General features: G+C 40.7%; 3 protein-coding genes across 3 annotated transcripts in view; 2 read left to right on the top strand and 1 right to left on the bottom strand.

The window, feature by feature from the left end:
* The window catches only part of btbd7 (BTB (POZ) domain containing 7), a 124,875-nt gene extending 116,529 nt beyond the window's left edge, over positions 1-8,346 (top strand). The window contains exons 10-11 of the mRNA XM_062042217.1: positions 5-409; positions 5,858-8,346. Coding sequence (XP_061898201.1) covers positions 5-409; positions 5,858-6,616 — 1,164 coding nt within the window. The 3' untranslated portion in view covers positions 6,617-8,346. The remainder of the gene's footprint in view (positions 1-4; positions 410-5,857) is intronic.
* A 2,635-nt stretch (positions 8,347-10,981) lies between these two features.
* LOC133646635 (putative E3 ubiquitin-protein ligase UBR7) lies at positions 10,982-22,506 on the bottom strand. The gene is made up of 11 exons (XM_062042215.1): positions 21,622-22,506; positions 21,286-21,419; positions 21,133-21,193; positions 20,573-20,668; positions 20,446-20,499; positions 20,270-20,375; positions 20,069-20,181; positions 14,856-15,044; positions 14,605-14,761; positions 14,446-14,507; positions 10,982-11,551 (listed from the first exon to the last, which is right to left on the bottom strand). Exons 1-11 carry the CDS (start codon positions 21,739-21,741, stop codon positions 11,468-11,470), a joined length of 1,176 nt encoding a protein of 391 aa, XP_061898199.1. The 5' UTR covers positions 21,742-22,506; the 3' UTR covers positions 10,982-11,467.
* A 383-nt stretch (positions 22,507-22,889) lies between these two features.
* Positions 22,890-27,483, top strand: part of itpk1b (inositol-tetrakisphosphate 1-kinase b) — a 94,347-nt gene continuing 89,753 nt past the window's right edge. Inside the window, exons 1-2 of the mRNA XM_062042216.1 lie at positions 22,890-23,124; positions 23,518-23,679. Of these exons, the coding sequence (XP_061898200.1) occupies positions 23,585-23,679 (95 nt within the window). The 5' untranslated portion in view covers positions 22,890-23,124; positions 23,518-23,584. The remainder of the gene's footprint in view (positions 23,125-23,517; positions 23,680-27,483) is intronic.

Genomic DNA, 27,483 nt, shown 5'->3' with positions numbered 1-27,483 from the left:
TCAGAACCCCTACAAGTTCTTTCCTGACGAACGATTTGGAGACGAGAGTCCAATTCTGGCTCTGCGCCAGGTGGGTCGATGCCGCGTAAACAGCAGCCCAGCCATGGATAGCATGTTCACAGAGCTGGAAGGAGTAGCGGGTTTCCATCCTCCTCTGCCTCCTCCACCTCCCCCGTACCACCCTCCTGCTACACCCAGCCACGCTCAGCTCAAAGGCGCTTGGCGACCCCGCATTCCCATGCCCACCCCCACCCGTTCCTTTTCCTACCCTTGCAACCGCACCCTGAGCCAGCGCCATGCAGCGTCCAAGCATGGCGGCTCGGACTACTCCTCCGTGCCCAGACCCCAGCCCCCAGACTGCACCAAACCGCAAGCTATGGGCCGGGCTTTACTTTCAGAACAGCAAGCGGTGAGTGCGTCTGTTCAGTCTTTGTGTCCTGCATTGTCATGCAAAGGTTTCCGACCTTTTAAGCCACATAGACGGCTGAAGTCATTTAATGAAGTCAATCTTTATACCCATCTCTGTATAGATGTTTGAAAACAAAAGTTGATGAACATTTATCAATCATAGGCCTTGAATATTTTGTTTTGTAATACACACAAAAAGCATTTTTCTAATCTTTGGCTAGTATCGACTTTGGGACAGTGTGTGCCTAACTTTGCCCCGAAGGTGTCCATAAAGTAAAACCACTTGATATTTAGGTAATTTTCTAAAATTTTTAGTGTTGGAACTCAATTGTAAAAATATATCTAATTATGCCTTGTCATAAATTAAGTTGGCTGTATTCAACCTTTTAAAGCAGTGGTTCTTCAAGGGGACCTGATGATGATTTTAAATGGGAACTGCAATTTTTTTGGAATTTTGACTATTTTTTAGTCCTTATGTGAGGTGAGTACACATGCATTTCTTTTTTCAACGCATTTTAATTTGTAATGTTCACAAGTACGAGGGTTCGCCCTATTCTGCCTATAAAGCGCTATGAAAAACCTCTAAAAACGTCCAACAATGTTTTATGTCCACGCTGTAAGTAAATAGGTAATTTAGTAACAGGCATATTTATAATAACATGTAAAATGTATGTATTTTGGTCATTTTTAGCATATGGCAGCACATTAATTTCACAGACCTATCACAATCCTTCAACAACAACTACGGTACTACTACTACTACTACTACTACTACTACTACTAATCATGGCAGATTTTATGAGTGCCAACAATGACTACTTTGGGACAAATGATGATCCAGAACCTTATATTTTTGAGCCAGAATATAAGGAGGATGAGCTACAAATGTTAGAAGTGCAGTGATAAGCAGATGCAACAAGTAGCAGTATTGCTAAGTGCTAAGCAAGAAATTCAAACTACGAACATAATAAAGCAATCACTTACTGTATAATGTCTGCTCTTACTGGAATGCTGACTTATGGGATGTTTATATCTTCTCATTTAAAGGAAGAATTAATCACAATCCTCACGCAGGTAAAAAAAAAAAAAAAATAGATGGGCGCAAACGAGCGTGTCTCGTGTCTTTCTTGCGATCTCTGGGTCTAACTTGAATGTTACAGTTGACCACCTTAGTTTATGATCACATACTTCTACTATACAAGTGAGAGGCAGGATTTATAATGTAGAATTAACTTTCACCAACTTAGAGGCGATGCAGCAGCTCATCAGCTCAGTATGTCAATAGCTGCATACGCTAGTTACCTCTCTGTGACCAAGGCGCCGCTAAAAGTACTTCCTCTGTGTTAGCACTTATAAGTATAATATCACTAATACTTGTGTAGCCAAAAAACTGCACGTAATGTGCAGATTGTAGGACATGTAAATGGAGTATTTTGGATGTTTTTTATGGCGCAATAGAAGACTCCCATTAGCTGTATTGTTAGCCACCTCGTACTTGCCATATATTACAATTTAATATGCATAAAAAAAGAAAACCTTTTTGTGTTCTTGTAGGGATTGTGAATTATGGGCAAAAATTCAAAAAAGTGCAGTTCCCCGTTGATCTGCATTTAAAACATTTTTCTAGATAATATGTATTGGATATACTTTAGTGTAAATTTTGTTATAACTAGTTTTTTGAGCCTGTCTACAAGATGTTCTATTCTGGAGGCGTTCCCAGATTGCAAATAAAACCACGCCCCACCATCACCAAAAGTATCATAATTTATCTTTTGAAATGTAAACTGTTTAAAAGAGGAACTGCACTTTTTTGGGAATTTTGCCTATCGTTCACAATCCTTAGGACAGACACGAAGACAAAGGTGTTGTTTTTTGCATTCCAATTTGTAATAAACGTCTCCTCACAGGTGGCAATTCAGCTAATGGGATCAATCTATTTTGCCTCTAAATCAATTTAAAAATGCATCCAAAAACCAACCCCCAACAATACTTCATTTATGTTACGTAACCTGTACAATAACCAAGCTCTAGTGACATTGTTATTGTGAGAGCGAACACTGAGGAACTATTTTTCTATCGTAGTAACTAGGGGTGTAACGGTACACAAAAATTTCGGTTCGGTACGTACTTCGGTTTAGAGGTGACGGTTCGGTTCATTTTCGGTACAGTAAGAAAACAACAAAATATAAATGTTTTGGTTATTTATTTACCAAATTTGTAAACAATGGCATAACATACATATACACACAGGTTCCATTGCCAGGGTTAATGTGGTCAACATATATAAAATAAAAACTTAATGAGATAAGGCTCAGAATGGTTTCTTAACAAAACCTTTCTACATATAAAGTGCTTTTTTTGATTGATTGATTGATTGATTGAGACTTTTATTAGTAGATTGCACAGTACAGTACATATTCCAAAGTGTTCCCAAATGGGAGATCTTAACGAGGCAGGAGGGTCTTCCAGCTCTGGCTTTTACATGTTGTCCTAGCCCGGTCGCTGCTAGCATGTGTACTCGAACCGAAACCCCCGTACCGAAACGGTTCAATACAAATACATGTAACGTTACACCCCTAGTAGTAACACATTGCCTTGCGACGGCATGCTTTGGTATTAGTCATAAGATAGCTACGGCTACATATTACATATTGTTATGAACATGTTTGGGTTCCTCCAACCTCCAAAGACATGCACTGGGGATAGGTTGATTAGCAACACTAAATAGGCCCTAGTGTGTGAATGTTGTCTGTCTGTGTTGGCCCTGTGATGAGGTGGCGACTTGTCCAGGTTGTACCCCGTCTTCCGCCCGTATGCAGCTGGGATATGCTCCAGCACACCCCGCCACCCCGAGAGGGACAAGCGGTAGAAAACGAATGGACGTTATTACATTATATATATAGACTTGCAGTGTGTTTATATAACGTTGATGGAGGCTTTTGAAGTTGTTTTAGAGGACATTGAAGGCTACAATGGTGACTCCTATTAGGCGCATCTTGGAAGTGTTTATCGTCTTCAGAATTCTTAAAAAAAAGTAAAAAACAAGTGTGTTTTTGTCTCTCATAATGATTGTGAAAGATAGGGAAAATTCCATTTTAAAAAAGTGCAGTTTCACTTTAAATATTTATTTTGAAGTTGTCACCGCTATTTTTTTTCCAGACACAGTCAAAAATAAAGTTCATAAGCATTGTATAGATTCACCTAGTCAGAAAATTAGGTACACCTACATACTCGCCAATCGATTCAGACTGTATGTCACTGCATGTTCCACGTTGGTATTATTATGCACATGCCAAGATTAGATGAAAAGAATACTTTAGCTTACGTTTGTGTGTACCCTCATATCTTGAAGCTGAAGAGCCCCTTCCCCTTTGGCTGAGAGCTTTACATAATGGGCCTTTTTCCACCAAAAGTTCAGGAGCTTTATGTTCCTGGAACTACAAGGTCCTGTAGAAGTGTGTGGTTTGTGTTTGCAACGCATTTCACAGTTCATGGTAGTTTATACTAGGGCTGGACAACTAATCGAGTTTGATTTCTTGCTTGGGGACGGCGTGGCGCAGTTGGGAAAGTGGCCGTGCCAGCAACCTGAGGGTTCCTGGTTTGATCCCCACGTCACCCTTGCTCCTGATGGGTCGTGGTTAGGGCCTTGCATGGCAGCTCCCGCCATCAGTGTGTGAAAGTGTGTGTGAATGGGTGAATTTGGAAATAGTGTCAAACCGCTTTGAGTACCTTGAAGGTAGAAAAGCGCTATACGAGTATAACCCATTTACCATTTAATTTTGATTATGGCTTGTCACGATCATGAAAATATTTTAATAATGAAAAAAAACATTTAATGGGCCGCACAACGTGCATGCAAATTCCTGAGCTTGTGACAGTGAAACAGACGAGAAGCGAATGAGTGAAGAAAGACCACGTCTACTTGGGAGTTTGGGATGCCAAAGTCAGGTTTTTGTCCGTAATGTCCAACAGTCAAAAAGTCGTCGTCCTCGGTAAAAGATCAGGCGATTCCTTTTGGTCCATTTCAGCTGTAAATAACAATATAAAAAGAATAAATGTCAGTGTTTATCTCACGCCGACAACACAAACACATCCGCTTCAGCGTCAGCATTAGCATTCTGTTCACTCGGATTGAGGCTAATAACTACACAAATGACGTTTCACAGACTACTTTTACAACATGTAATAAAGAAAATAGTAAATATTTGATGTAATTTACCTTTGTTCCACTTGTGTACTGCCTCCTTTATTTTACATTTCTCGAACACTGTTGTAGAAATGTAAGCAGCTGAGGTCGTTCCTCCGAGTCTGGCTGAATACTTTATAGTCCTTTGTAAATATGTTTGAAAGAGTCCGTCCACTCCGCGTAGCATCACGTATCGAAACGAAGTTTGTAAAAAATAATAAACAACATTAAACTGCATATAGTTTAAAGACATACGGCTGAGTAAAATGATTGCAGGATAGTTCCACTGATCAGCGTTCTTCAGATTTCCCACAAAAGTTCCTGCAAGTTGAAAACAAATTTTGTTCTTCTTTCTTTCTATTTCTAAGTTTGTTGTAATAGAAATACACAAGAAATGGGAAATAGACAAGTTGTTTAGTTTTTAAAAAAAAATCTAACTTGGATGTTTAAAAGTTCCAATTGCAATGTTAAATTATACGATAAATACAAGTCTATTGTATTTGATAGGGTATGCTTGCATTATTATTATTATGTATTATTATTTCATCAGTGGTTAATTTGGTCTCGAGATAATGTTGACAATAATATAATTTATCGGCAGTAATTTATAAATCAGTATGTCGTCCAGCAAAACTTGGTATTGGTCCAGGCTTAAGCTTGTATTTACTCATACAAGACAAACTCAACCACTTTCGGTATTTTTAAAACATTTGTCCAACGTGGGTTTACTTATCTTGGTTCTGAACTTGGTCATCTTGTTCCGCCTTGACTGGCGACATTGCTTGTTAGTACTAGAAATGTTGAAGCTAACATTAGCTCCATGCTTGCTGTAACATGTCTTGCATTGTTGAGGTTATAGTTTGGGCTTCAAGTGCCTGGGTGGTAAGTGAAGTCTTCGTAATACATTTTGCACACAATCGTGCGTTTCTCCACGCCTTAATCAGGCTTTTTTGTCAAAAGGCATGATGCTTCGGGTGCATTAATGTCTCAATGCATTTTTTAAATTAATATTATTGGTGATTAGGGCTCAAAAACATTTTTTAATTAAAGCTGATGTGCAGAAATTTAAAAATGTTTTTAAATGCATATTTTCTTCTGTAATTACTTAGTCAAAATGAATGCCTTCAAGTCCTAGCCCTAATTTGATTTCTAAACTGAAATAAACTAAATCCAGTATGGTTGGGAACCGCGGTTTTATCATCTTCACCTGTTGTGTAATTGGAGCATAAAGAGCACACTGACAAGTTTGGGTCTTTATTTCAGATGGGCATGGAGCCAGTTATGAGGGAGTTCATGCCTGACATTGCACTGGGCGTCTCCGTCATGTCCTTGAGGGAACAACACATGGCAGAGATGGACAGGGAAAGCCCTCACAGCCCCATGGCCCCCTCTGGCCATCACCTGCCCCATGGGCCCTGCCCCTCCAACCGTCACAACCACAGCCACGGTCCAGGACATGGACACTCCTGCAAGAGACACGCTCCTGAGCCCAAACTGGAGGTGCAAGCGGAATTCCCCGACCTGTATGACTTCTCCTGTCGTCCTTCATCTCCAGCCTCCACGCATCCTTTGCCCACATTTACAGGACCGGACCTCTACAGCCATAGCCGCACCCCTTCCGGACCCTTTACCCCCAACTATATTACTGACTCTCAGTCGCAGGGCCACCCACAGGGACGCACCGGGCCAGACCCGCTACGGCTTGATGTTCTCAGTATGACCTCTCAGAGGCATGACGGTGTTAGTCCCTCGGGGGTCCAGCCTAGGATAGGACACATGCCAAGGAGACGTTCAAATGAGACAGACCTGACTCACGGCTTAGGCCATCTGCGGTCCCCCAGCGGAAATCTGGACGGCTATGAGGAGAGACTGGCTGGACCTAGAGACACACCTGAGGAGATGGTTCTGGGTGTGGAGTCATCAGGCCTAGGGTCTCACAGAAACAGCGTAAACGAGGACATGGCCAGAGACCGCAGGTCACCCAGCAAGCCTGACTACACTTACAAAAAATCTGCACTTTAATCCCAGCTATTGAGTTAAGTAAAAAAGGGAATGACTCACTGCCCGTTGTATTGAATGGTCAAGCACTAAATTGTGTGTGCGTGCGTGCGTGTGTGTGTGTGCGTGCTAAAGATAAGCAGAGGGGAGGAAAGGTGATCAGTTGCTATTTATAGGATGTGTTCTTTCTGTCCTACCTCTGCCACACGACTCCATCCATCACGGTCAGAAGAAGAGATGTGCGGTTCATCTCAGTGCTGTCAATCACAACACTTCATGTAGCCCAGTCGCCAAGCGGCAGTCAAACAAAGACTGCATTCATTTTGCCTGTTGATAACAATCTCCATTTACAAAGAGCTGCAACATCTATAAAAGAGCATTGCGATAAAACCGTATGTAAATATGTCCGCCTGGTTTCTCCCATTATTATTTTTTTCTCTGTAGCTTCCGACCATTCTGGTTCTGGCTGTGGCACACAAAAAGCCGAAATCGGATCCGACGGGATGTAGGTCAGCGGAGCATGTCTACCACGTTTAAGCACAGAGCGCTACCTGGTGTTTCCTGTAGTTTGAGCAGGTTCATTGCTGAGAACCAGCAGTGGATGCCATGGCAATCAACGTGCTGTTATCAAACGGAGTAGTGGGTTATTGTTGACTTTGCTGCTGTGCGTCTGCGTGCAACATCACACTTGTAGAGATGTGGTGCCGATCTCAGTACTGTAGTCTCACTATGTACATATCACAGCAGCCCCCCTTTAAATCTAATGGCATCAAGTTATTAATTCTTAAAGCCTTAACCAGTGCTTGGAATGTTCTGTTTCAGCTACCTTTGATTAAATTCTCTATGATGTCATTTGTAGCGCAAACCCTTATTTTTTTCAATTGACTGACTGTTCTATTCTCGAAGAACTGTGTACATCGGTTTTTAGCATTCATTCAGTATAGCGGTCAGCAGCAGCTGTAGCTCCAAAAGCATGCAAATACATGACTGAAAAGCCTGTTAGCATGACTCTCACATTTAAAAAAAAATGTACATGAATGAAGCTCATCACATTTTAGTGGTTGTTGTGTTCATGCGACAATGTGTACTTTCTGTCCTGTCATGAGATCTCACCGCGAATGTGGTGTAAAGATTGTGTCTGAGAATTAGTTCAAGTGTTACGCATTTGAGGCAATTTGCTCGATCTTGTAGGAGGTATTGGTTTTCATGTTTTTTTTCTTTATTGTACAAGAGGAATGCGAAGGGAATCTGAATGCATTTTTTTCAGTGTTTCTCCAAGAATCACAGAGAAAGAAAACTTCAGATTCCTCAGTTCATGTTGTGTAGTTGTTCAATTTTCCAGGACGTTTTTGCGCTGAAAAAAAAAGTGGTTGTTTTGCTCTTGGCTGTAGAGAGGACAGTGCCTTCCCTGCTTGCACCTGGCTTTTTATGGGAGACTTTAATGTCTATGCAAGCTCTTTTCTACCAGCTTACCAGCCTGTGTCTGATAGTTGTAGCTCCTTTTGTGTGCATAGGTGCATAGATGTTATTTAGCACACTTTGTTTTTAATTGACTCATCTGATGTTTTGATCTCTTGTGTTGGATTCTAGCAAGTACATTGTACTTGTATGATATCTTAGGAATCAATGTTTGTAGACTGATATGTTCCATTTAGTTTCACCGATCTATTTTTCTACTGGCGCCTCAAAAAGTTTGCAACAGTGGTCTACTTTGGCATCCTCAAAAATAAACTTGTTTGATATTATGAAATGAACTTGATGTTGAATTGTTTTTGTTGTGCGAAATCCCATCACATCGGCTTGCTCCCACTTCTTTAGTGTAAGGTTTTTATTATTCGCATTCTCGTTCCTATTCCAATTGCTAAATGGGGGTTGTCCAAAGTCCGTCCTGGGGGTTATTTGGGTCCGTGTATTTTCAATCTATTTCCAATTCTGAAACGCAAATAATAAAAACTAAATTAGGGCCGTTTTTTCGATTTTTATTATATATTAGCCTGCTCAGTGGCCTTATGGTTAGAGTGTTCGCCCTGAGATCGGTAGGTTGTGAGTTCAAACCCCAGCCGAGTCATACCAAAGACTATAAAAATGGGACCTATTACAACTCAGCATCAGGGGATTGAATTGGGGGTTAAATCACCAAATTGATTCCCGAGCACGGCTCACTGCTCACCTCCCAGGGGGTGGAACATGGGGATGGGTCAAATGCAGAGGGTAATTTCACCACACCTAGTGTGTGTGTGACTATCAGTCATTTTGTGCTGTTTTCCTTTCATGGATTTTTATTTTTCCAGATAAAAACAAAAATCGAATTAATGTCCAAAATGCAAAAATGCGTGATGACAAATTGAACCGGAAGCATTGTATTTTTAGCATAACGGTAGCATCTTTGTTCAGCGGGAGTCTTATAGTCGTTTTAAAAGTGTCATTAAATAGATGTCCAACTTTTGTTTCAGAAATGAAAATAGAAAAAATGGCCCGAAATGTGTTTTTTGATTTGCATTTAAGAATTGGAAATAGAATGAACGGAAAGTACACGGACCCATTGCAACTTGCAGCTTGTTGTTAATTGTCCCGCAGCATGTAAAGTGAACACTGAAATAAAAATGCAAAAAAAGATGAAATGTTACAACACTATAATCAAAATAGCTTGATCTACTGTACATTGAATTTTTTGGCCTCTTTCTTTAATAAACAAAAAGCCCAATGCTATATATTATTAAAGTTTGGACACCCCCGGTTTAAGCAAGTATGCTTTAAAATCCTCAATTCTCTCCCATATACTTAGCATATAGAAACACTGACATCTGCAATGACGATTGCACGCCGGGTAAAGTTTCACAAGCTTCATTCTGTAGATTGTAATTACAGATACATTTTAGAATTTTTTTTACCTTGAACTTTAAAAATACCCTTTGAGGTCTTTTTATAAATATATTCTTGAATTTCCTACATTTTGTTCAGTGATGCTAACTTTTCATTTCTTAATGAAAAAAACGGTCTAGGGTAGGAATAGTGGGATAAATAAGGTTCTGCTGCAAAAAAAAGTCAACCAGTACCTTCGCCTTGCGGTAGGGGGCGCCCGTCAAACCGTAGGTCTGATCTGCGCGCCATTGAAACAGTAATCTGTATTTTATCGAAGAGTAAGCTATTGTAAAAACTTAAGGACTGAACTACCTACAAGTGTTGTATGACTTTTAACCCAAAATATACACAATTTTGCAGGATGTGAACAAAGGTACACTGGTGAAGGTAAGAAAATACTGTACATTTAGTATCAGTAAACTAGCTAAGGCAGGGGTCGGCAACCCGCGGCTCCGGAGCCGCATGCGGCTCCTTGACCACTCTGATGCGGCTCAGCTACATACATGCCGACCCCCCCGATTTTCCCAGGAGATTTATGGATCTCAGTGTCCCTCATAGATTACTCCCAGGGAAAAAATAATCCTATTTACACTCTAATTACTAAATAAAGGGCGTGCCCTAATTGCACTTCAGTAATTGTCCTCTATAGCATTTACATACAGCATGCCAGTCCAGCCACATGTTGCATGTTGTTATTACTTGCACACACAGGAGACAGCAAAGCATACTTAATCATCAGCCACACAGCTTACACTGACGGTAGCCGTATCAAACAACTTTAACATTGTTACGTTACAAATATGCACCACACTGTGAACCCACACCAAAAAAGAATGAAAAACACATTTCTGGAGAACATCCCACCGTAACACAACATAAACACAACACAACCATTACCCAGAAACCCCCCCCCCCGCTACCACCAAATCCCCCCACACATCAACCCCCCCCCCCCTCCCCCCCCTCTCCGTGCGTTGGTTGAGCGGAAGAGTTAGGGCTGCATGGGATTCTGGGTATTGGTACCGTCAGTGTAAGATGTGTGGCTGCTGAGTTAGTACGCCTTGCTGTCACTTACGTGAGCAAGTTCAAACTGCATTCTACGTGTGGTCGGGCAGGTACACTGTAAGGGCAGACGGTAGAGGGCGCCAAATGCAGTGTCATCACGCTCTGATATTCGGGAGTCTCCCGGGAAAAATGAGAGGGTTGGCAAGTATGACGCTATCAAGCGCCATTCATTCAAAACTCGCGGGCTGCACTAACATCAAATTTCCACATTAAAGTGCGTGCCGGTGCGTGTGTCGGAGGCCCCTAGTTAACATAGCACAAAGCGTTTAAGCTTTGTATGCGGTGTTTTTCATTTTAAATTTTAAATTTTTTTTTGTGGCTCCCATTACTTTCTTTAATTTGTGAAACTTGCCAAAATGGCTCTTTGAGTGGTAAAGGTTGCCGACCCCTGAGCTAAGGCAATATCTACTGTGCAGTGTGTGTTAATGATAGTAATATGGTACGGAAGTTACCACTTGAATGTCAAATCGAAGCCGCTGGGTTCATTTAATTGTAAACGTGACTAAAAAAAGTCTGACTCATCATCAGCTGTGGACGTCACCGCATCAAATAAGGAGTCTCTTAGGAAACGACCTCCCATTATTCTTTACTAATACCTCCAGCACATAGATCTCTCTCCATGTAAACACATAAGCAGCTTCATGTGTCCAACACTTTCTTTCAAGTATCCATTGCTAAAACAAAATTGGTCAGAAATGCACATGCATGAAATAGCTATTAGTCTTTTAAATCAACAACTACCGGTACGTTTTTTCCAGCTTCAAGGATAGGCATAAGGCATCTTTAACAGAAACATACACCACAAATGTGATGTTTTCCACTATTTGTTCTATCTTCATTGGTTGCAGCATAAACGCCCCCTTTATTTATTTGGGGGGGGGGGGACCAATTCAGTTTTCTTCCAACATCTACATGATGGCGACAGTACTGTGGACAGCCTTCCTTTGGTCACTGGTATCCTGCATTGGTTCTGCGTCTTTTTCTAGCCTGCAGCTCTTCAAAAAGCTGATGTACTGCTTCTGCAGTAACCACCTGAGGGAGACAAAATGCATCAGCTATGGAGCATCTTAACACAATAGACCGTTTGTACAACTTTAGGGGCATTTGATTTAAATTTCACTCAAATTTCCTGGATAAAATATGCATAAAACATGCAAAACTTCAGTTCCGACAGCATCTAAAGCATTCACCTGGCAGGCCTCGGGTTAACTTCAGCCTACAAAATAAACAGCCTGCAAGTCTATTCTATTAACACTAGTATTTTATATAACATAAGAGATAAAAAAACAATAAAAAGTTGGAAGAAGCAAAGTCAACACTCTTTGGTTGCACCCTAGTTACGGTGATCTTCAACACAAGTTGTTGTTCACAATATATCGTTTTCCATGGGGAAAATTAGGTGCGTCCCTGAGACGCTTGGAGAGTGAGTTTACTGTGTCCTTTTTAGAATTTAATGCTCAGGGACACGGGACACCTACCCAGCAACATCACTGCATCAAACACAGAGTTGTTCATCGTTCTGTGAACAATTAAACCACACACACACACACACACGTAATAAAGATGAATGGATTATCTGGTCGGAATATGTGTAGTGTCCCAGCTCTGAAATAATCACTATCCATTTTTTACAAAGCCAATGTTTTGTGTGGGCACTTGGTTCCGTAGAAGGATATGCGAGCAAACAGACTGACGTATTTTCCGAACTTTAAGCCGCTGCTTTTTTCCCAAGCTCTGACCCTGTGGCTTCTGAAAAGGTGCGGCTAATTGATGGATTTTTCTTCGCTAACAGATAAATTATGGAATGGATTAAGCAAAGAAAACAATGTACTAAAATGATCCACTTTAAGAAACTGTTCAAATTTAAAATGTTTAGAAAATACAAGGAAGAAAAATGCTGATAAACATATTGAACCTTTTTAAAACAGGAAAAAAAATCTTATTCATCTTATAAATGCTGAATAAAGACATCAATGACTTTTATGTTTTGTTTTACTGTCGTGTTACAGGTAGCATTTGGAAACAATTAAGGTATGTAAATAAACATTTACAAAATCTTTCCATGTAAATATCTCATTTCGCACCATACCTACGGCTTGTACAAACCCTGTTTCCATATGAGTTGGGAAATTGTGTTAGGTGTAAATATAAACGGAATACAATGATTTGCAAATCCTTTTCAACCCATATTCAATTGAATGCACTACAAAGACAAGATATTTGATGTTCAAACTCATAAACTTTATTATTTTTTTGCAAATAATAATTAACTTAGAATTTCATGGCTGCAACACGTGCCAAAGTAGTTGGGAAAGGGCATGTTCACCACTGTGTTACATGGCCTTTCCTTTTAACAACACTCAGTAAACGTTTGGGAACTGAGGAGACACATTTTTTAAGCTTCTCAGGTGGAATTCTTTCCCATTCTTGCTTGATGTACGGCTTAAGTTATTCAACAGTCCGGGGGTCTCCCTTGTGGTATTTTAGGCTTCATAATGCGCCACACATTTTCAATGGGAGACAGGTCTGGACTACAGGCAGGCCAATCTAGTAACCGCACTCTTTTACTATGAAGCCACGTTGATGTAACACGTGGCTTGGCATTGTCTTGCTGAAATAAGCAGGGGCGTCCATGGTAACGTTGCTTGGATGGCAACATATGTTGCTCCAAAACCTGTATGTACCTTTCAGCATTAATGGCGCCTTCACAGAAGTGTAAGTTACCCATGTCTTGGGCACTAATACACCCCCATACCATCACAGATGCTGGCTTTTTAACTTTGCGCTTATAACAATCCGGATGGTTCTTTTCCTCTTTGGTCCGGAGGACACGACGTCCACAGTTTCCAAAAACAATTTGAAATGTGGACTCGTCAGACCACAGAACACTTTTCCACTTTGTATCAGTCCATCTTAGATGAGCTCAGGCCCAGCTAAGCCGACTGAGTTTCTGGGTGTTGTTGATAAACGGTTTTCGCCTTGCATAGGAGAGTTTTAACTTGCACTTACAGATGTAGTGACCAACTGTAGTTACTGACAGTGGGTTTCTGAAGTGTTCCTGAGCCCATGTGGTGATATCCTTTACACACTGATGTCGCTTGTTGATGCAGTACAGCCTGAGGGATCGAAGGTCACAGGCTTAGCTGCTTACATGCAGTGATTTCTCCAGATTCTCTGAACCCTTTGATGATATTACAGACCGTAGATGGTGAAATCCCTAAATTCCTTGCAATAGCTGGTTGAGAAAGGTTTTTCTTAAACTGTTCAACAATTTGCTCACACGTTTATTGACAAAGTGGTGACCCTCGCCCCATCCTTGTTTGTGAATGACTGAGCATTTCATGGAATCTACTTTTATACCCAATCATGGCACCCACCTGTTCCCAATTTGCCTGTTCACCTGTGGGATGTTCCAAATAAGTATTTGATGAGCATTCCTCAACTTTATCAGTATTTATTGCCACCTTTCCCAACTTCTTTGTCACGTGTTGCTGGCATCAAATTCTAAAGTTAATGATTATTTGCAAAAAAAAAAACGTTTATCAGTTTGAACATCAAATATGTTGTCTTTGTAGCATATTCAACTGAATATGGGTTGAACATTATTTGCAAATCATTGTATTCCGTTTATATTTACGTCTAACACAATTTCCTAACTCATATGGAAACGGGGTTTGTAGTGCGTTGCAGCTAATATATGAAAAAATTGTTTTTTCCTTCTTAAATTTGCGTTACAATGGGAAAATGCAGTAGCTTGTTGCATACAATGTTTGTCCGTCTAATGACTGAGACAAGCATGCAAACTTTTGGCAAAACTTTTCAGCGAAATCAAACTGTACAAAAAGCTGGGTGTACAAAAACGGATGTAACACCGTATTCAAACAAGCATGTATAGTATTAGAAAACATACAAAGTGACATACTTACTTTTTTTTCTGCGGCACATTGGTGAAAAAATGCAGTGATTGCTGCTGTCAGCTCTTTGTAGCCTAAAAATGCAAAAACCCCGATTAATAGGATCACACGCTCCACTGTAACCCCAGAGGAACATTAAAATTACAGCATATCTATCTATCTATTGCTCACCATAAATGAACTCTAGCTGCTGGACTCTGGTCATTGAACTCGTCACCGCCATCAGCGGGTGCTGCCCAAACGGCTCGTCCAGGCCCCTGTTCTCGTAAGCTAGAACCGAATCGGACTCGTCCATTAGAAAGTGCACCTGTGCAGCTACGTAAGCCCTCTGTGTGCAGGCATATGACAAACACATTAGACAATTATACATTCTGTAACAGATATGCACAAACTAAGCAGTATGTGTGACGACGGGGACCCACCTTGCAGCTAATGCAGGTGCACAGCTCAGAGCGCCAGCTGCAAGGCCAGAACACAGCACCGCGTCTGGGTCGCTCCACGTTCTGGGCCTGGATATCCTTCAGCTTGCAAGCCGTCGTTTTGCTCTTTCCTGAGCTATCTGTCATTTCATCATGGCTCCTTTTACAAGGCAAGCTCCTGGTTTCTGCTCCCTAAGACAAGGCTGAGTTATATAGCGTGACACCGCAACCGAGCAGATTCACCCAGTGAGGGCGAGATGATTGGGCGATGAAAATGAGCAGTTTACAGTAAGCTGCTGTGTGAAGCGGAGCCAAAGCTGTCTGCAAAGCCAGAGAAGCAGGGCCTTGTGGGTCACGTCCTCTCATTACCCAAAAAAAGGGCAAGGAATAGGAGCTCAAGGTCTGCTCTCTGGCTTGTGACATTGCTCTCCGGTGCCATCTGGTGGCTGACAGGCTCACCGCAGAGCAGCTGCCACATCAGACGATGACACAGGGCAAAAACACTGCACATCTGTGCCTTGTGCCACATGATACCACCATAACGACGTCTCCATTACATAATCCTGTTTTTGAAGAGCATCCACATCACACAGTAATCTAGAAATGGAGGATGTGCGTGCTCGGGCACAACAACTGTATATTTACAACTTCCTCATAAACATGTTAAACATTATTACCTCCACCAGGGATGTTATGTTCTCAACATCATTTGTTAGTCAGAAGAATCACACAATAAGTTGTCACTGTTTGCATGGGCCAATAAAGCTTCATTTTAGTCTGCATTTCTTAAAAATGTTCAACATTTTACTAGATATTTTACATGTCACTTCCCAATCTCATGAAGTGTTGAGTGAGATTTCCACAAGATCCTTTGAATTTATCACAATAATACATCCAAGTAGTGCAGACCTGGGCATTCTGCGGCCCGCGGGCCACATCCGGCCCTTTGTATAATACATTTTAAAAAGTATCTATGTCGAGTGTGCAATACAACGGTGCTGCTTTTGTTTTGAAAAGCGTTATTTGTATTACTTCCGTGTGGACGTATGCTCGTACAGATTGTGAGTGAATGTGAACAGCGGCAATCACAAATTACAAAATAAATTTAAAAAAACATCTATGTCGTGCGTGCAATACAACTGCGCTGCTTTTATTTTGAAAAGTGTTATTCATGGGAGTATGTCCGTGTGTAACCTGTGAGTGAAGGTGCACAGCGACGCTAAAAAGAGAAAAGTTGATGACGAATGCCGTGTTTTCAACAAGACATGGACTGCCAAGTATTTCTTTACAGAAATTAAAGGTAAAGCCGTGTGCTTAATTTGTGGTACACAGGTTGCTGTGTTTAAGAATATAATTTGAATCGCCACTACACGACGAAGTACGAGGAAAAATACCGGAATCTGTCTGATGAAGCGCGGGCAAGGGAGGCTGATGCGTTGATGGTAAAACTGCAAACCCAACAAGGACTTCTTGCCAAATGTCACACCCCCAGAGATGCAGCTGTCAGGACAAGTTTCGTCATTTCTCACAAAATCGCCAGAAAAAGTAAGGCGTTTTCTGACGGAGAGTTTATTACGAAGTGATTATTGGACTCTGTTGCGCTGATATGCCCGGAGAAGGGGGGCTCATTTGAGAACGTGTCACTCTCCCGACGCACTGTAACGAGGCGGGTTGAGACCATCGCTGGAAACTTGGAGCTTCAGCTGAAGAAGAGAACGGCCGACTTTGACTGTTTTTCGCTGGCTTTGGATGAGAGCTGCGATGTATGTGACACCGCCCAGCTGCTCATCTTCTTACGTGGGATAACTGCAGACTTTCAAATCACGGAGTAGCTGGCAGCCATGCAGTCAATTAAAGAGACAACCACAGGTAATGACTTGTTCACATAGGTAAATGCGCGTTTGGACATGTTGGGACTGAAATGGGACAAGCTGGCAGGTGTGAAAACAGATGGTTGTCCAAATCTGACGGGGAAAAATGTTGGACTTTTAAAGAGGATGCAGGATAAAGTGACAGAAATTTACATTTTTGCATTGTATTATACATCAGGAAGTGTTGTGTAAGACAGTCTTAAAAATAAAACCATCAAAAGCAATCTGCTTTTGTATAAAGTTAAGTTAGGTTAAATGAAATTATTATTATTATTATTTATCTTACGGTATATCAAAAATAGTTTGAGCAAAATTTAATTGAAATATTGTCGGTGTGGCCCCCCCGCAGTGCTTGCGTTGCTCATGCGGCCCCCGGTAAAAATGAATTGCCCACCCCTGATGTAGTGTATGACAACTTGCCAAGGGCCCAGCAGTAATTGGTGAACGCTGCTCAGTAGAGGTGTCAAAATAATTGATTTTCGAATTAATCGCATTCTTATTTGTAACGATTCTTAATCGATTAAAAAAAAAATCATAAATGTATTTAATAAAATATGTATATTTTCTTTTCTTTTTTAAAATCTGTCCTGTCCAGCCACTCAGGCAAATCATATTGTTGATGTAGATGCCCATGTCTGGTGTACCAATTTATTTAAAAAAAGAGAAATGTCGGATATTTCTCTGGTTGCCTTATTAGTATTTGAATTTATTAAATGTTTGGATAGAATTATATTTAAAAAAACTAAGCATCTATCAGAGCTGTTTATCAATGGCAGGGGTGCCCATTACGTGGATCGCGAGCTACCGATCGATCGCGGAGGGTGTGTCAGTCGATCGCCAACCAGGCATTAAAAAAATAGACCTAAAAATTAGCGATCATCAATCATCACGAAGACGTCACTTTCGTCACTTGATTGATATTCACGGCACCCGAGGGTCTTCTGAGATGACGCTGGCTGCTGCGAGCTCATTAAGAAAAAATGACTGACAGGAAGGCAAGAAACACTTTTTATTTCAACAAACTCTCACGCCGTACCTGCCGTCAAAACTCTAAAGACCGACTGCACAGTTCCTATCTTCACAATAAAAGCTCTGCTTCACCCTGCCTGCGCTAACAAAATAAGAGTCTCAGAAAGCTGTCGAGCACAAGCTAGCAAGCTACGGAGTTTGCCGCCAATGTATTTGTTGTAAAGTGTATAAAAACGAGTATGGAAGCTGTACAAATAAGATGCCAAAAACCAACCACCTTCATGTGGTATTGCACAGAAAGGAGGATTTTATTTTCCTCCTCCATTTGAAAATGCGGATGTTATCAGCACTACTGTCTGATTCCAATCAATGCAAGTCATCAGAATCAGGTAATACACCAACTTATATTCTTGTCTTTATGAAAGAAAGGAATCTATATGTGTTAAACATGCTTGTATTATTAGTAAACACCTTTAACTTGTTAACAAAAAAGGAATCTTTCATAAATAAATAAATGTAAATTATATATATATATATATATATATATATATATATATATATATATATATATATATATATATATATATATATATATATATATATATATATATATATATATATCAATGAGGTAGATCCCCTTGACTTGGCACAAATGAACAGTAGCTCACCTGCAGAAAAAGTGTGGGCACCCCTGATCTATTGTATGGAGGAATGTAGATAATCATAGAACTGGCACCCAATGTTAAAAAAAAAAATTGATTTTCAATCGAAAATCGTTCTGAATCGAGAATCGACTCCGAATCGAATCGTTACCCCCAAGAATCGAATCAAATCAAATCGTGAGGTGCCCAAAGATTCACAGCCCTTCTGCTCAGTATCATTGGTCGCTTTTTCTTAAAAATTGCAGCCGAAAAGTGTTTTTCAAGATAACTGGAGGAAAGCAGCAAGAGAAAGATTTGTTTTGTGGAGCTGAAGACCTACCTTATGGTCACTGCCCTTCACAAAGAGCTGTTTTGTTAAATAAGTAGATGTTTCAATATTTGTCCAATTATAGCCAATATTCAATTCTTGTGAATGTGAGTGTGAATGTTGTCTGTCTATCTGTGTTGGCCCTGCGATGAGGTGGCGACTTGTCCAGGGTGTACCCCGCCTTCCGCCCGATTGTAGCTGAGACCGCGACCCCGAAGGGAATAAGCGGTAGAAAATGGATGGATGGATGGATTCAATTCTTCTTTACGGTTTGTTGATAACCATTCACATGTACAGTAAACAGTTAAGGGAGGCGTGTCTCGATTCAGTTCGACCTCTGACCAATCGCAAAAGAGTATGCTTGGTCGAGGCGGAGGTTATGGAATCCCAGGAGGTTGGCCAAAGGCATTAGAATGCAGATTTTGCCTGCACACAACTTGAGATTCATGCAGTATTTTATTAAAGGAAACTTACTATAGTGCATCACTGGGATCAATATTATTGAAATGAGCAGAATAGGGCCTCTTCAAAGTGTATTTAAATATGGTGGATGAAGATGGCAAAACAGGTACAAAAGACTAAGAGGTCGTGTTACAACATATTAATTATAAAAAAACAGCTAGTTCCTTATTTTACATATATTTCCTTTCTCAATACAGGTATATCCAATGTTCCTAATGTATTGTTGGTGAGACTGCTCTACATCAGGGCTTTTGAAAGCACCTTCCCCACGGAGGCGCCAGAAGATTTAAGGCAAAACAGCTACTTTTGTAGTGTGCCGTTTTCTACAGCACTGCGATCATTAAGTGGGGTGGTGTTATTGTTAAGATGACGCCATCGTCTAATATGCAAAATTGGTCATTATCGATGTGCGTGTCATTTTTTTTAAAGACAAAAAAACATACATATATTAAAATGCCAGGCCTTATTTTGTTATTGCTGCAGCCTAAAATGGCTGATTTCACTGCAGCATTTTTTTAAAACTTGCAGCGAAAGTTTCAATGTTTAAGGCTTATTTCTTTCAATAACATAACATTAATTTGTGATTTTATTAATGTGTAATTAGTAGTTTGAGTGTTTTTGTAACCCTAACCCCAAAAAGCACAGGATTTCAACAAATCTAACAATTTAACTTAAACATATTCAAACATGGGCAGATATTTAGCAGCACCCCGAGGCATTTTTGGAGATGCCTGAATTTGCAAAAGTTATTCCCAAAAAATGTCACAATAGAATTTTGAGAGAAAGTGAAAGTTGCAAAAAGTTGTTAGAATTGGTGGCGGCGTTGTGTGGGGAATGACTGATGTGTAATATCATGGCTCAAAGAGTAGGAGCAAAACAGGGTTGCAACTACAATTCTAAAGGGGGAAGATTCAGTCAAAATGATAGTAGTTAAGTATTGTTTACCTCCTGTTTCTTGCACTCAAGACTGGTGGAAGGTGCTTCATTGGTAATTGCACTTGAGTGTTGGAGTCTTTCTTCTCCTTCTACATCAACCTTTTCATCCTTCTCAGACACAACTGAAAAGCACAGAGGTATATTTACATTCACTGTGCAACATGTTTGCACTTGCTGTCTTTGTCCCAGATGTCTGTAAGAGAGGATTACCTGCAAACTGAGCGGCATACGTCCACAAGAAAGGAGCTTTGTTCATGCAAGCTTCACATACCATCTCCAGCAGCTCCTCAGGCTCCACCATTGTGCAATGTAGATGCTGTTGATTCAAATCAAATGTGATCAGATAAACGTTCATTAAGCGAGTGCAAACACATCTGCCGTTTTACCCGAGTGTGAAACCAATCCTCGCAGACGACACACTGTATCATCTCATCGTTGACCTGTTGAGAAATCACCATTGTTATGAGTTGGTGGATCGCATTTTTTAATAAATCAAATGTGATTTTAGAGTACCTGATCATCTGGGTCTGGATACGGCCGGTCACATGTGCAATAGCAGCCAGAGAAGTTGTGACTATAAAGGTTTTTCACATTTTCATTATCTTTGGCCTGTCAGTGTAGAGGATGAGCATGGTCAGCCGACATACAGCGTTATGATCTGTATCAAAGTATCTGCTTTTATATAGAGCCTGTATCTTATTGAAACTGTCAACAAAGTATCATTTTAACAATTAATTTCAATGGGTGTTAGGTCTATATTTTCTTTAGTTTGACTTAAGCTGCATCACAAGCAAACTCTACCATTAAACTCAAAGACTCACACTGCAGTTAGCGATCGCTACGTCCGCCAGCAAACTATCCAGGGCGAGTTATCTCTGCTGCCCTGGCCAGCAAAGCGCACAGACTATCATTCATTTGTTCGTAGGTGAAGCAATTGCATTAATTTACTTTTCTTTTTATCTGTCTTTATTATGTGCAAGGGCTGTTTTTATTATCTATGTGAGATTCCATTGTATCGTGCAAGTGTTTGGTTTATGTGACACATTAAATTGGGGAGAGGAAAAAAGAGTCACCGGAATGAGCTGACATTGGAAATCCCTAAATTTGTTGTTCCCACAATCACAGCGAAAATTTCTATGTAGGAAAGAGCAGGGAGAGAAGGTTAATAAACAAATCAGCAGCCATGTTGTTGATTTCTCGTTACACATATTTGCCTTAGATTGTACCTTTTGGTATATAGTTCAAATATATCGTGCCCATCATGGCACTTGTTGGCACAGGCGAGGCAAATGCCAGCAGGCTCTGCAGCATTGGGGGTGCATGTGTTGCATGCAAACACAGCCTGCCTCTTCACATAGCCCTGCAACAACACACACAGTTGGACTAAGCATATAGCAGAGGGTGGCCATCATCCACTAAACGATCACTTTGACATGTTCAATCATTTACACTGCATGCAATTTTACCACCAATCAGTATTTTATGAAATGCTCTTGTTTGGGAAATACATTGGTGGATGCACATTCCTTTACTTGCATATGAGACAAAGGGCATGTTCTTACCCGGGAATAAGAGCAGTTTTCTGGGTCACTTCCGGCCAACACGCACAAAGCTTTCTCAAGATCCTCCTCGTTTGCAAGCACATCATCGCGTTGGGGCTCCGGTGTGTTTGTCTCGGCCATGGTGGGAAAGAAAAACGATGTTAAGCGAACGCACAATTAAGCACAAAAGACAGTAGTTTGAGTCCAACAATGTTGTAGTTCCGGGCGGGAGTTTGGGGCAAGTACCGCGCGGCAGAAGTGACGTAACAATATCTACGTTCCCATCAATGTGGACTTTTTTTTTTTCAGTACTGTTTTTTTTTTCTTTCAGAAACCATATGCATTGTTTTAACAATTTGTCGTTTGATTGTGTTTTATGGTAGCGTTTTTAACAATTATGTATGATCGGCGAATACGTTGCAAGATTTGGCCAACAGAGGGCACTACCGTTACTTGGTTGTTGATAACATGGTCAACATTGGTTTTGTATGAGTAATACAGGATTGGTTATTTCAGTAATAATAATAACAATGGATCACAGTAATACAGCACTGATTTAAAGCACCAGTTGTGTCTACGAATGCTGTTGTCCAGTGGTATAATGCACAATGCTGTGTTGTTTTTGTACATCTAAACAATTGCAGTTGTTTTAGCAAAGCATTTATGTGTTTTTTGGAAAAACGCTTAAATTGCCAGACTATATCTTTCTTTGATTGATTGATTGATTGATTGATTGATTGATTGATTGAAACTTTTTATTAGTAGATTGCAAAGTAAGAGAATACATTATATGAAACAGTACAGTTTACACAGTACAAAACATATTACGTACAATTGACCACTAAATGGTAACACCCGAATACGTTTTACAACTTGTTTAAGTCGGGGGCCACGGTAATCAATTCATGGTAATGCGTTGTGCAAATAATTTCTGAATTATTTGCGTACCAAAATGCGCATAGTGCTTTTAAATTAGAAGAAAGTTCGACAAAGGCCCACTACAATCTACAAGTGTACGTCCCTCATCATATACATGAGCTTGGACAACCGGAACCAAAGGCTGAACTTCTCTGCCCACATTTCGCTGCCTTTACAAGCGATGGGAATTTTGACAATATCCTTGTAAACAGACCAATTGGGATAATTTATGTTGCGACATATTTGCCTTTTTTGGTGCAGTCATGAAGAGAATAATGTATTGATAAATAAGGTTGACGTAGCTGTCGAATGTTTGTGACCGAAGTGTAAAAAGAAAGCTAGAGTAGTAGAAAATCGTATTTTTCGAGTTGCTCTTGGAGGCATCACCAGCCTCCTGAATCCTGGGTGTGTGCAGGCAGCAGAACCCGTAGACAGGGGGAGAAAACACCAGCAACATCGCAACGTGAGTCCAGCTGTGCCTGTCATCTGTCACTTTGTCGGGAAACTTCTTCCATTGCACAATCGGGCGGGCTAAGAATGGCGAACTGCCCGAGCTAGTTCCTGAAGAGGACCTCCATTCAGGGGTGGACTGCCAAAAACTGCCAGGTTAGTTAGCTCTCCACGGCGCCTCGTCAGTGAGCATTATTAACAGTCCGGCTACTTGTTTCATGTTTGAGCGTGTTTACATTTTATACATTCGACATTTAAATGTTTGTAATACGCCTTTCCGTGTCTTAATGTCAGTGTCGCTTGGTATCGTTTTGACTACCAAGCTAACCCGCTAACGTTAGCCAGTGAAGTTAGCTTGGAGGGGCGCTAGTATTGCGATTGACTGATGCTCCACATTTACTGTCATGCTTACGAGCGAACAGCCGGTGTTGTGTTGTTATTATGTCATGTGTTGTGTCCGTTGCACACTTGACACACGCGTGTGCGTAACACAAGCAACTCAGTCATGCGGTTGAACAGTGGACATACTTGAGAATTCCTGATTTTTAGGTTGATCCCTCGCCCAGTCAGTCTGTCACATCCTTGACGTCCGGGGGGATCCAGGACCTCTGTGGAAATGCAGACCTTCCTAAAAGGCCGCAGAGTCGGCTACTGGCTCAGCGAAAAGAAGATGAAGAAGCTGAATTTCCATGCTTTTGCAGATTTGTGCAGGTATGTGACTGCATGTTGCATTCCCACCCTTACCATTCCCGCACATGAACATGACATTGTATTCAATATGTGCAGCATTACTGCCATTTTCTGTCCATGCATGCTCTCTGCTGTGCCAAAAATATGTGTTTTGTTAGCATGGATGCCTTGGGGGAATACCCAAGTAGAAGTCAAGCCCTTAGTTGGCCAAAGGTTGTGTTTGTTGTGTCTTGGGTGAGAGCTTGTTGGGACATGGAACTTGGAGCAAGATGAAGAGTGTGTGTAATTAATTATGTCATTGCACAAGACCTAGAAAATGTGGTTTAACTGTATTAATTTTTTCTTAAAGGGGAACTGCACTTTTTTGGAATGTGCCTATCATTCACAATCCTTATGTCAGACAAGAACAGTAGGGGTGTAACGATTAGTTTTAACAACAATTAGATTTGATATTTGTGGTTGCTGATACGGTTCAGGGACAATCTTGTTGTTGTTTTTTTTAGAACAATACGATTTGAAACAAGTCAGTGAGTTGAAATCGATTCAGTAACTTTTTAACAAAAAAAATAACCAGTGCGACTGTGAAATACATGCTTGATACTGGACACTGCAGATAAAACTTCCTAAATTTCTGTTATTTCTTGTAAGATAATCAGGGAAAATTAATTATAGATACAAACAATCAAGTAAACGACAACTAATGGCCAATGCAGTCACATCTTATTTGAATAAAGTGCAACCAACACTTTAGGTTGAATTAACGAGAAGAAACCCTTGCCCACATTTTCACCATTCAAGAAATTGTCAATGAAAGTACAGTAATCAACATTTTAAAAGTAGATTTACAGTGCTAAATAAAGTTCCCCAACCCGGACATACAGTATTTGTTCTCCGCCCTCACGTCGCCAATGAGGGATAGCGTCCCAGGTGTGCGGAAACATGTTTTCCCCCCTCATCCCTGTTGAAAGTTGTGTAGTATTGGCCCCTCACTTCCTGAATAGCCTCCTTGATCCATGTATCGTATTTATTTGTTTTACATTAAAGGATTTCTCCTTGTGTTCCGGAAGTCGGCGGGTCGCTGAAACTTGCTCCGCCGTAACTTCCGTTGTGTCTTTTGTGGCTTAAAGTTATATGTGTTATTGTGTTATGTCGTTTGTCTTTGTTGTTGCTTTTGCAGTCATGCTATAGCTGAAAGTTTTTGTGTTATAATTAATGATATTGTCTTGAGGTGTTTGTGTTTGTTGTGATCTTTCTCGACCACCGTAGCTATCCACCTTTTTGGTTTTGATGACATCACAAACGGGCAAATAGACTTAACGTTTAACGTCCTTATTTTTAAAAGTGTTAAACTTCATATAAAGTCTGCTGTTCTTAAATTTAATGTTTTCCTTTTTCTAGTATCGATAAAATCGATCGATTTCCTTTTTAAAAAGATATTTGCTTGATGCGTACCTTCAAAAAGGCAAATTTGCAGAGCAATATCTATACGTATGTTTTGGACCGTAGGGCGCACTAGATTACAAGGCGTACTGCCGATGAGGCGCATTAAAGGGGTCATACTATGATTTTTTTCTACATTTAAATACTTTTTTGTGGTCTGCATAACATGTAATGGTGGTTCTTTGGTTAAAATGTTGCATATAATGTTTTTACAGACCATCTTCAAGCCGCTTTCTGACCGTCTCCTCAGGATGCGCCGTTTTGTGGGCAGTCTTATTTACGTGGTTCTACTTCAACAGCGTCTTCTCCCCGTCATCTATGTTGTACGGGTGTAGCATGTAAGGACGGGAGTCGAAGGAGGAATGTCACAAAATGGAGCTAACTGTTTTAATTGTACTCAGACTTTTGCTTAACTGAGCGGTAATTCATCATCCGTGGCTCACTTGTAGCAACAACACCGGAAATGTGTCCCGTGAAAAACTGTCAGACCTGAACGCTCGAAAAATAACTTAAGTTCTGTCGGTGAATTATGGTAATCCACTACACTGGTAGTTTTTAGCACTTCCATATCGAGTTTACTGACAGATATAAATGAAAACTTTACGCTAATTTATATTGGAAATAGCAATGGCGAAGGATGCATATGCATCTGCATGTACGAGATAGTCTGCCCCACAAAAAGAGCATAGAGAAAAAGAAGGAGCTTATTGACTACGGCGTCGACACGGACTACAATGGGGGACTCGTGCAAGTTTTTGTGACTTATGCCGATACCAAATACACATCAGCAGGTACCAATAGGTAAGAAAAGTTGGTTTTGAATAATATTGCAACAAAAAAATAGGTGCCATTTTGGGGTCCTAATACACGCAGCAAAATAATAATCGTATATTGCAGCACAGTACATCTGACTATAGCAGCCGTAATGCTCCGCGTTCCATTAAGTGGTGTAACATTTTGACAGGTTTTTGAGCTCTGTGTGTAATGTTCTCTATTTTCAATGAAACATCAAAGTTTTGGGCTTGCATTGCTAGCATCATCTTGCAATCTACATGTATCACTTATACATGACTGCCATATGTGATCACTTTTATCATTACACTATGTACCAAAAAAAATTGCTTTGAGGTCGGTAAACTCAACCAGAATTAATTTGCACTTTAGGCACAGGGTTTAAAGGACACACTGTCGATTGTGGACAAATTAAAAGGATTTCAGGTGTGCCTTATTGTCCGAAAAATACAGTACTTTTGGTAAATTTAGGAATATTAAATCAATCTATTAAAGGCCTACTGAAACCCACTACTACCGACCACGCAGTCTGATAGTTTATACATCAATGATGAAATCTTAACATTGCAACACATGCCAATACGACCGGGTTAGATTAGTAAAGTGCAATTTTAAATTTCCCGCAAAATATCCTGCTGAAAACGTCTCGGTATGATGACGTTTGCGCGTGACGTCAATGGTTGAAGCGGAAGTATTGGGACACATTGTATCCCAATACAAACAGATCTGTTTTCATCGCAAAATTCCACAGTATTCTGGACATCTGTGTTGGTGAATCTTTTGCAATTTGTTTAATAAACAATGGAGACTGCAAAGAAGAAAGCTGGAGGTGGGATTAGTGTATTAGCGGCCGGCTGCAGCAACACAACCAGGAGGACTTTGAGTTAGATAGCAGACGCGCTATCTGACGCTAGCCGCCGACCGCATCGATGATCGGGTGAAGTCCTTCGTCGCGCCGTCGATCGCTGGAACGCAGGTGAGCATGGGTGTTGACGAGCAGATGAGGGCTGGCGTAGGTGGAGCGCTAATGTTGTTATCATAGTTCTGATGAGGTCCCGTAGCTAAGTTAGTTTCAATGGCGTCGTTAGCAACAGCATTGCTAGGCTTCGACAGGCGGCACAGCATTAACCGTGTAGTTACAGGTCCAGTGTTTGGTTCGGTGTCTCCTGATAGTAGTATTGTTGATCTTCTGTCTATCCTTCCAGTCAGGGGCTTATTTCTTTTGTTTCTATCTGCATTTAAGCACGATGCTATCACGTTAGCTCCGTAGCTAAAGTGCTTCACCGATGTATTGTCGTGGGGATAAAAGTCACTGTGAATGTCCATTTCGCGTTCTCGACTCTCATTTTCAAGAGGATATAGTATCCGAGGTGGTTTAAAATACAAATCCGTGATCCACAATAGAAAAAGGAGAAAGTGTGAAATCCAATGAACCCTTGTACCTAAGTTACGGTCAGAGCGAAAAAAGATACGTCCTGCACTGCACTCTAGTCCTTCACTCTGACGTTCCTCATCCACGAATCTTTCATCCTGGCTCAAATTAATGGGGTAATCGCCGCTTTCTCGGTCCGAATCGCTCTCGCTGCTGGTGTA

Source organism: Entelurus aequoreus, linkage group LG03 (assembly GCF_033978785.1).
Source record: "Entelurus aequoreus isolate RoL-2023_Sb linkage group LG03, RoL_Eaeq_v1.1, whole genome shotgun sequence".
NCBI lineage: Eukaryota > Metazoa > Chordata > Actinopteri > Syngnathiformes > Syngnathidae > Entelurus > Entelurus aequoreus.
The sequence above is the reverse complement of the archived record's forward strand: the minus strand, read 5'-3'. Positions and strand labels throughout refer to the sequence as shown.